This window comes from Sinocyclocheilus rhinocerous, unplaced genomic scaffold (assembly GCF_001515625.1).
Source record: "Sinocyclocheilus rhinocerous isolate Xijiao unplaced genomic scaffold, SAMN03320098_v1.1 scaffold938, whole genome shotgun sequence".
Taxonomy (NCBI): Eukaryota; Metazoa; Chordata; class Actinopteri; order Cypriniformes; family Cyprinidae; genus Sinocyclocheilus; species Sinocyclocheilus rhinocerous.
In genome coordinates, this window is record NW_015665007.1 from 1,229,868 (window position 1) to 1,239,535 (window position 9,668).

General features: G+C 36.5%; 2 protein-coding genes across 2 annotated transcripts; both read right to left on the reverse strand.

The window, feature by feature from the left end:
- Positions 1-346: 346 nt before the first annotated feature.
- Positions 347-2,184, reverse strand: LOC107730824 (uncharacterized). The gene is made up of 2 exons (XM_016541762.1): positions 1,198-2,184; positions 347-772 (listed from the first exon to the last, which is right to left on the reverse strand). Exons 1-2 carry the CDS (start codon positions 1,864-1,866, stop codon positions 710-712), a joined length of 732 nt encoding a protein of 243 aa, XP_016397248.1. The 5' UTR covers positions 1,867-2,184; the 3' UTR covers positions 347-709.
- A 1,302-nt stretch (positions 2,185-3,486) lies between these two features.
- Positions 3,487-8,545, reverse strand: rnf183 (ring finger protein 183). Its single transcript, XM_016541792.1, has 2 exons — positions 8,430-8,545; positions 3,487-4,755 (listed from the first exon to the last, which is right to left on the reverse strand). Exon 2 carries the CDS (start codon positions 4,701-4,703, stop codon positions 3,783-3,785), a length of 921 nt encoding a protein of 306 aa, XP_016397278.1. The 5' UTR covers positions 4,704-4,755; positions 8,430-8,545; the 3' UTR covers positions 3,487-3,782.
- Positions 8,546-9,668: the final 1,123 nt, after the last annotated feature.

Consider the following 9,668-nt stretch of genomic DNA (forward strand, 5'->3'; position numbering starts at 1 on the left):
ACAGACAGACAGAGAGAGAGACAGACAGACAGACAGATAGATAGATAGGTAGATAGATAGATAGATAGATAGATAGATAGATAGATAGATAGGTAGGTAGATAGATAGATAGATAGATAGATAGATAGATAGATAGATAGGTAGGTAGATAGATAGATAGATAGATAGATAGATAGATAGATAGATAGGTAGATAGAGAAGTGATCAAAAAGTATATAATAGAATAGAGCCAGATTGGGCTCTACTTATATTAGTTGATCCAGATTCAAATCTCAAGGTTCTTTTTTTTTAGGATTGTAGAATGAATTCCTGACAAAAAAAAAAAACACATTCTTGATTCCATTTTTTAATTATTATTATTATTATTATGTGGCCTATTTACACAAAGTCAAACTTCTTGTTCATACTTTTAAACATTTAAAAAAGGTATTATTAGAAAAGCTGATTATGGTCAGCAGTTTGGTAATATAGTATAATAGTAATAATATTTTCTTTATCCACATAGGGAAAATTTGGGTGGCAATAACAGTGCAAAATCAAGCAGACAGTGTATAAAACAATACAATACATTCCATAAAGCTGAAGTGAAGAAGACAGCGCATGAAAGAACATAAGAGTACAATTACTGACATTTCACATCGATGAAAGTGCATTTGTGTGACGTGCATGCCATCCATATTGTCTTTAGAAGAAAAATCATTTCCCAGGTTCAACTCCTTCCAGTGTCTTGATCCTCATGATGTTCAGAAGTACATTTGACACACTTATCAAACTACAAAAAAGAAAATATAGTATTATAGCCAACATATTTACACAACATGTATTACAGTAGCAGTTCCTGTTCCTGTTCTGTTCCAGTTTCTGACTCTTAAAACATATACTCTATGAACTTTTATACTGGAAAATCCTCCTTTATTAATAGTTTTGAATTGCATGTAGTCAATTATTACCTGGAGATTTATTTTAAATTTAGAAAGTAACTGAATGTACAGTAAGTTCTTTCCTGTGAGTATTTGTGTATTAGTGTGGCTGTATAAAAGGAATAACTGCATTTAATTGAAATAATTACTTGGAGTCTGTCAATACTTAAAAAGTTGGATAAAAAATCCTGTTAGGATCATCTAGCCTGTATAAAACTATAGTCAAAAAAGGTTTGACTTCTTGTGACCTTTTAAAACCACACCGGCGACAACTTACATCCGGATGAAGCTGGTTCCAGCCTATTCCAAGTTCCCGCACACTGTCTGACACTGCGGTTGTTAAATATATCCGTTTATTCTTTAAAATCCACAATAAACCAAGAGAAAACAATGGATTCACATTACTGTAGTTCAGCGTGCTCTTACTCCGAGCGCAAACTACACAAATACAACAAGTCCATGGATAATCAGAGTTTAGTTTTCGTAAATACGTGCCATCCAGTCGAAGAACCAGGCTGTTTTTGGATAAAACAACGTTTGGATAACGCTGGGATTTAAAAGCAAAAGTATTGTTCGACGTCAGTTTCGTCTTTGGCCATTGATTTGGTTCACTTGATACTTTCATAGTTAACATTTTGTTGTCAGTCTTTAGGGAGCTTTTGACCAGAAGATCTTTGGATTCACCATTTCTTCTCGAAGATTTTCCTGAACAGCCCGTTTCAAATCGCGCTGTAACGGACAAAACTCCGGGAATCTCCACTCGCTCCCTGTGAAATATGAATCCCCAAAGAGAGCGAAAATAAGATTTGACCGAATCTCCGCATGTCATCCCGAGCCCGTACACCGAAGCTGGAGGCCGCTTCTTGTTCGCCTGTTTTCGGGCGAGGATATTCCCCTGACACCGGAGAACTGCTGACAGGGCTGAAGCGGAGGGTGTCGAAGCCATCGCACTTTCCTTTGGGACTCTTGTGGTCCTTTTAAATGCAGTCCTTACGATTAACGCCGACTAAATTCACTTTTGGGTGCATAAAGAGGGGTTGAGAGACCCCAGAGCCCGAATTTGACACTGAATGCATCAATTTACCCAGCGTTATCCTCGCTACAAGACTTGCGTCAGATCGAGGGGTGTTGGTTATTCAACCCGCATGTGTGCAAAATCGTGTAACGTTAGGCCTTCACATGCCCCCCTCGTGTACACGGTGTGCGAATTATAGGTTATTTTTGAGAGGAGACCTTTAATTGTAAGGCACTTGCAAGAAATCAGGAAAAGTCTGGAAATAAGGAAAAGGAGGTTAACTCCTTCGGGCACCCTAATTTTAAACATTATATAGGCTATGTGAAATGTACATTTATAATAATGATAGTAATAACATATTTACGATTTGTCAATGATCCAGTTCAATAATCGCTCTGTTGCTGGTTACCTGACGATAACATGATTTCTGCTAGTCAATTTCTTTTCGAGAGCGTTTGTTTAACTCTTTTATATATATAAAAAAAAATTTAACAATTTGTACACAGATTATATAAATAATCATCTCCCAATTTACCAATAAAATATACAGTATAATATACAATATTCGTATGTATACAGACCATTTAAAGAGCACAAATATAGCCTCTAACCTATATTAAAGACTGAAACTGACAATTTGGCAGAATCAACCATTGGGCTAAATGTATTAGTATTATCCATATTGTCCAAAATGTGCAATTTTGTCTGGACGCATGACCTTGACATTAACAAATCAATGTTTTCCACCATATTTATTCAATATGCAAGTTAGGTTACTTGAATTTTGTATTTGCATTTGAGCATTTTTACCCTGCTATCAAAACAGAACTGCAACATATTTTTGTTTATCTGCTGTTTTGTCCTTATGTGTGTATAGTTATAGGCCTTCACTAGTTTTACCCCTATTTATGATACTGAAGTCCTGCTGAAACAGCCGTTCTCATATACTAACGAAATATTGGTATGTTTATGCTTAATTTAATTTAGAAGGTGACATGTGAGTAAACCATGTGTCTGTCTATGACTTTGGGAAGCCATTGACAATATCAAGTTTAAGTTTATTCTTATAGATGTTTTCTGATTGAAGTTGTAATTGTAGGTATATTATGTCACTCAAACGGAGAATGGTCTTAAACGTTTATTATTTTCCACTTTGGCCTCTCCCCATTTGTGCAAAAGAATAAAAAATAATAGTAACATACAGTATAATTATACATAGAGTATATTATTTACATTATGTGCAGCATATGTCAAAGAAGTATCTATTTCTAATAAATGTCTTTCTAACAAAAGAAAGAACATTTATGAGCTTACATTAGTGTTGCCATGTACATTTTTAGACTGAGGTGATTTGCATTGGCGAGCTGTCACATTTTAGTTAATACCAGAAACCATATAGAGAAGAAATACATGAAAATATATAATTATTCATGAAATCAAATGGCATAGTAATATTATATGATAATATTATTTAATATTATCCAGCCCTTTAAGAAATATATATATATATATATATATATATATATATATATATATATAATTTCCATTGATTTATAGTTTGAAAAATACAGTTCATCACTGGTCAGAATAGACATCATCATTGCCTCTTGTACTTAAAGACCTTTCCAAAACAATGTCTCAGTTTGTGCAAAATACGTCCATGCTCAATAGACTTCAGTGCATCATATGTTCAAGTTTTTCCAGTTCATTCCTATCGAGTCTGTCTGAAGCATCTTACACAAAAGCAAAAAAATGCTGTGTTGTGTTCAATGCAACAGGCCCCACCAACAATTGCTTGTTTTGCTTTGCCCGTCATCCTTCTTCTGTGCTGTCAGTTTCCTCATCTCTCAAGGCCATGGGTTTGGAGAAGTTTGGTTCTGGAATGGTCTAATTGGTCTTTGCATAAAGGGCATCGCCACAAAGGTGAAGATGCCCACCAGCATTAAAGCCACAGTGATTGCGATGATGGCTGCAACGACCGCATAATAGCACTGATTGGAATACATTATCCTTCTCATGCGACCCCTCATCCTGCTTGGCGGCCTTCCCACGTCGACCATAGTCGCCTGGCCGAGACCTTCCTCCATGACTCCAAGCGGGTTACCGCCGGCCTGCTCCTCTTTCTTCTTCAACACCGGCAGATTTAAGGTGGTCTTAATAGAGCTGTTTGGTGGCGGATTCTTGAGGACGAGTTTGCCCTTGCTGCGTTTAAAGCGCACAGAAAGCACCCGTTGCATCTCGGCCGGAAGTTTGCGGAAGATGTCTTCGTTATTTACCAACCGTGGTAGATCTCGGCCGTGTCGGATTTCCGTCAGCTCCCGACAGACCGGACAAGTCAACGTCTTGATCTCTGGAGAATTCACGTTGATGCGCGCCAGGCATTCCAAGCAGAACGTGTGTCCGCAGGAGAGTAGCTTGGGAGCTTTGAAGACATTGTCAAAGCTGCAGAAGCACACGATGCACTCCGTGTCCTGCAGATCATCTCTGGGTTGCTCGGTCTTGTGGTGTCCAGGCTCATGGTCGCGGTCTCGCATCCTTCCCTCCTCGCTGCGACCCCGTTGTTGCCTTCCACCCTCTTTCCGGTCCCGTTCTCTACCTCGGCTACTTTGATGACGCCGGTTTTCCACTTCATTGCTGCGGCTTCTCCTAACAGGCTTCTGTCGTTGCTCTGAAGTTCCCATGTTGAAGCTACCCTTGCTGTCAAGCTTTGGCTTGACGTTGGGCCCTTTTTTGCTGCCCTTGGGTTTCTCTTTGCCGTCACTCATCATGTAGATCCACGGGAGCAGATTAAGAGAAAATGGAAGTGTTGAGCAGAGAAACCTGTGAGGGAAGATGGAACAATACACTCAATCTACAATCAGTCTAGGTTACAAATACACTCCATATCATGTCGTAGAATAACCATTTCGGGTTCCCCAAAAGAAGCTTTCAATAAACGGTTCTTAAAAGAACCATTTTTAGTGTGAAGAACAATTTTGAAGAATCTGAAGAATCTTTTTCTACTATAAATAACCTTTTGTTGAATGGAAAAATTCCGTAGATGTTAAAGGTTCTTCATGGAACCATCAATGGCAATAAATAACCTGTCATTGAACAGTTCTTTAATGAACAACTTTTTCTTAGAGTGAAGAACATTTTAATAATCTAAAGAACCCTTTTCCACAATTAAGAAGCTTTTGTGCAATGGAAAGTTTCCATGGATGTTAACGGTTCTTCATGGAACCATAGATGCCATAGGTGTACAATCGATGGTTTTCACAACAGGCACATGATTTCATTAAGACTCTGGAACAGATTTGAAATTCTGAGACTTTTAAGAGTGACCTTTAAGAGCTTGTGTATGTAAAGTTCCTCAATAATAAACTCGGATCACCAAAGCGTACAGCTATGTAATTCAAGGGTGGAGATTGTGAACTGAATTGTACCATTAGCAGTCAAGTGCGACGAGAACAGGAGTTTAGTCGGTCATACACTAGTGGTTATTGCTTGTTTTTCTTTTAATTCCATTATAGGCCTTGAATGACTCGGAGTTTGAACCAAGGGTCATTCTTAACCCTAAGCCTACTGCTTCCTATTTGATATGCAAAGGCTTCTAAATTTTCAACATGATCAAAACTTTGCTGAAAATCCTGTTGTACACAGTCTACTACCAGGGGCGCGGGAAGATGTTTTCGGTTGGGAGTGCTGTGTTTGTCCGGGTTGGGTGAAAGGGGGGCGGGGGGTCACCTCGTTTGACAACTCCACAAAGCACTACAAGTGCATCGATATGAACACTCGTTTAAGTGGCATACACACTGGGAAATTTGACTGCATATCACATTTTTGAAATTATCGATAGTAGCTGATCAATCTCGGGGGTTGGGCTGGGTCCGATAGGCTTACTTGTCTCCGTGCTCGTGCTGGAGCTGGTTCACTTACGTCGGTGCTCGTGCTGGGGCTGGTGTTGCCATGTGAAAACAGGGGGTGCTGCAGCCCCCTCAGCACCCCTACTTCCCGCGTCCCTGTCTACTACATAACTTCTGTCGTCTGATTATAATTTATAATTTTTTATATTATAATTTATAATTTATAGCAAGTAAAAGGCCTTTTAGTATAATTCTAAAAACGTTTTGCATTTAAATTTTTACAGTTTTACAAAAAATGAAGGAAAAACTTTTTTTAGCACTATTTCAAAATACTTACTAGACTGAAGCAACTTATGTTTACTTGATTATCCATGCATTAGTTTTAGAAAACATCATTTTAAAATGTAAGTATGAAATATGATACATCAAGCTTTCGAGGAACATTTATTGTATTACATTATATGTTTTGCCCCCACAATAAAAACTACAAATCTTTGATCAATATTTTTTTTTCTAAGAAATATTATTGGGAGATATAGTTACAACTAAAAAGTTACAAAAAAAAGTTACAAAGTTATCATAATTTCATCTTACTTTTTGGCCTCATACATATTAGCAATCGCACCAAATTGCAATTTTTTTTCCTCCTCAAGTGAGACCTCCACATTCACCTATATATGAGCCATAAAAGCCTGACAAAAACACAAATGCAAACTTTTTAAATATTTTTTTTATATACTTTGTCTAAAGGTTCAGTAAACTCCTCCATTAAAAATAAATAAATCAAGTAAAAAATTGATTTGTCTATTATTTTGTATGTCAGGCTTTACAGGGTTATAGAGTTATTTTGTTCCATGTTTTACACTGTTCATAAGTAATCTTGGGTTAGTAATTAATACACTGTACATTTGTAAACCTCAGGCTACTGTTCTTATTTGCATGTTTATGAGGTTGATAACACTGAATGAAAATGAACTGAGTGCACAACCTATCTATCTATCTATCTATCTATCTATCGCCTGGTCTATACAGTGGTGTGAAAAAGTTTTTGACCCCTTCCTGTTTTTTTAATTGTTTGTATATTTGTCACACTTAAAAGATTCAGATCATCAAACAAATTTTAATATTACACAAAGATAACCTGAGTGAGTACAAACTGCAGTTTTGAAATTATGATTTCATTTATTAAGGGAAAAAAGCTGTCCAAACCTGCCTGGCACTACGTGAAAAAGTAATTGCCCCCTAAATCTAATAACTGGTTGTGCCACCCCTTTGCAGCAACAACTGCAATCAATTAAAAACTGCATTTTTTATTTACTTGCATTATCTTTGCGTAATATTAAAATTGGTTTGATGATCTGAATCTTTTAAGTGTGACAAATATGCAAAAAATTAAAAAAACAGGAAGGGGGCAAAAACCTTTTCACGGCACTGTATGTACATAAAATTACAGGGGTTTCAAATCAAATCAACAAATTAGTGTGAAAAACCCAAATGAGTGTTTGACCTAAACTCTAAAGTCTGACTGTACAGGAATGCAAACCAGAATATCAAGGTTTTACAACAGGTTACAGATCCCAGTTTCATTCTGTGTGCTTATGGTTAAGCTTTAACTCTATGAGTCAAGTCATGAAAGTCACAAAATTGGAATGTCTCATAGCAAACAAACACATCGCTTGAAAATGAATGATTATTGAACATGATGTGTAATATGAATAAGTAATACCTAGGTTGAATTTAGATGTTCTTGAATCAAATAGTCCATGTTTTTGCATACTATAAAGGTTTTACCCACTGGCCATTTAAAACAGTCTGCTTTTATCAAAACATTCATTTTTAGGTGCATTAACTAATTGAGCACATGCAGAACAGGTTCTTTTCAAAACATGTTTATGTGGGTATAATTCATATATTTTGGACTAAATGACTTTCCAAATTGAAAGCACACACCCACAGGTTTAGCACAAACCAGATAAAGTCAGTTGAGACCTGTCACTAATTATGTATATACCCTACATTTAAAGGAGAGACCGGGGCTAGTTGTCACACTGAATTTCCCAGTGTAGACTTGTTTTTGAAAGTCAATTCCTTTTAAGAACACAACGTAAAGACAAAAAATTTATTTTCCAACATTGTTTCCAAAAATATAATTAGAGAAGATATGATTCATTTAACACACCAATAGTGGGGCATGTTGTCACATTGGAATAATAGAATGAAGCTGCCTATTAAACGTTTTTTAAACAGTAAACAAGTTATGAAACATAAAAATATAAAATGTGACAATATATACATGTAAAATAGCAAAAATATGATTTTGGAATTTTAGTTTGGAGGAAAGAACTCACAAAAATTATTCAAATTCAATATGGTGTTTGACACCAACATACAAAACAACTACCAGAGAACATATATTTTTTTGTAATTGAACTCAAAGTTGACTCAAAATCTTTATAGTTATTTAAATAGAGCCATGTGATGTCTAGCCCTGTTTTTGTACCTGTATTTGACTAATTATTACGCTACATTTGCATACTGACTAACACTAGCTAATCATTTAAGATCACATCCTTCAAACTTAAAAGTGATTCTTTTAAAGTTAAAATCACACACACACACACAAAAATGTTTCTAAAAGCATGCAACTACCTATGAGCTGAAGAGTAGCTGAACCCAGATGTTCATGTGCCTCTGAAGTTCGCTTGGCTCCAGAAGTACATATTCCAGTCTAGGTGTGCATCCAACAAAGCAATGTGAAAGGTGTGCAATCCAGTCCTTTCCGCCTTCCTCAAGCCTTTCACTGTGGTTTTCATCATCCGTTAGTTAACGTAAGTGACGTGTCTCCACCTCTTCTGCATGTTTTTCTTTGTTTCTCCCTCCCTCTTTCTTTTTACCCTGTCATACCTGTTGAACTCGCTCAGGTGTTATTTGAACCAGCTTAAGTTGAATGTGAGGAATCCACTGACTAATATACCCGTGTTTTATTTTTCCAACATCTCTGCTGACCTTGAATGAGACTGAATCAAACAAGTGTGGATATCAGTGCTCTAAATATCTATGAGCCATGTTTGTTCATGCAAAAATCACAGACATGATGCAGGGATGTCGCTAGGGTGTTTGGAGTGGTTGCTAGGTGGTTAGTTACTAATCCAAGTCAAAAAAGACCACTGAATTCTCTTTAAAAACACGTAATTATGTTTGCCTTGTCAAACACAACTACAAGTGCACTTAGGATGAGAGTCATGTTGGCTGTTTGCAGATATTCCTGTTGTAATGGAGACAAATTCCATAACAAATTATTAGTCCACATTTTTTTCCTACTCCAGTTCATATAAATGGAAAGATAAACAATAAAGAATAAATAAAGAATTTTATGAAGATCTCAGGAAGTTGCTGATAAATGAAGTGACTAGGTTAATATTATTCTCTCTCACACATACACACACACACACACACACACACACAGCCTGATAAGTGAGAAGGAAACTCTCTCCCATTCCAGCATGTGGAAATTTTATGTGTGTATTGATGATAGAGGCTTATTATGGTTTATATGGTGTTGTAAATCACTTTATACCCATCATACCTGTACCTTTATCTTGTATTAAAAGCTGTTGTCAACACACTGTTGCCACTACTGATTCACGGTGAGAAAGAGAAACAAGACAGAAGAGCAGCATCTTGATGATTACATAAGCCGTATGCAAAAAACACATGGCTGTAATTGGGGGATCAGATTTCCATACCGTTTTTAGATTAGAAGGAAGATGTGGTGTGGTTGTTAAATGTAGTTGCATTGTTTGAACAATGCAAGGTATGAAAGCCCGTTTCCGCCATGGAATATGAATATATATATATATATATATATATATATATATATATAGATTG

Excerpts from the sequence above, each read along its gene's own strand:
- LOC107730824 (XM_016541762.1), bottom strand. The coding sequence starts at position 1,866 with ATGGCTTCGACACCCTCCGCTTCAGCCCTGTCAGCAGTTCTCCGGTGT. Across the intron at positions 773-1,197 it reads GGAACCAGCTTCATCCGGAT|TTTGATAAGTGTGTCAAATG; the intron begins GTAAGTTGTCGC and ends TCTTTTTTGTAG.
- rnf183 (XM_016541792.1), bottom strand. The coding sequence starts at position 4,703 with ATGATGAGTGACGGCAAAGAGAAACCCAAGGGCAGCAAAAAAGGGCCC.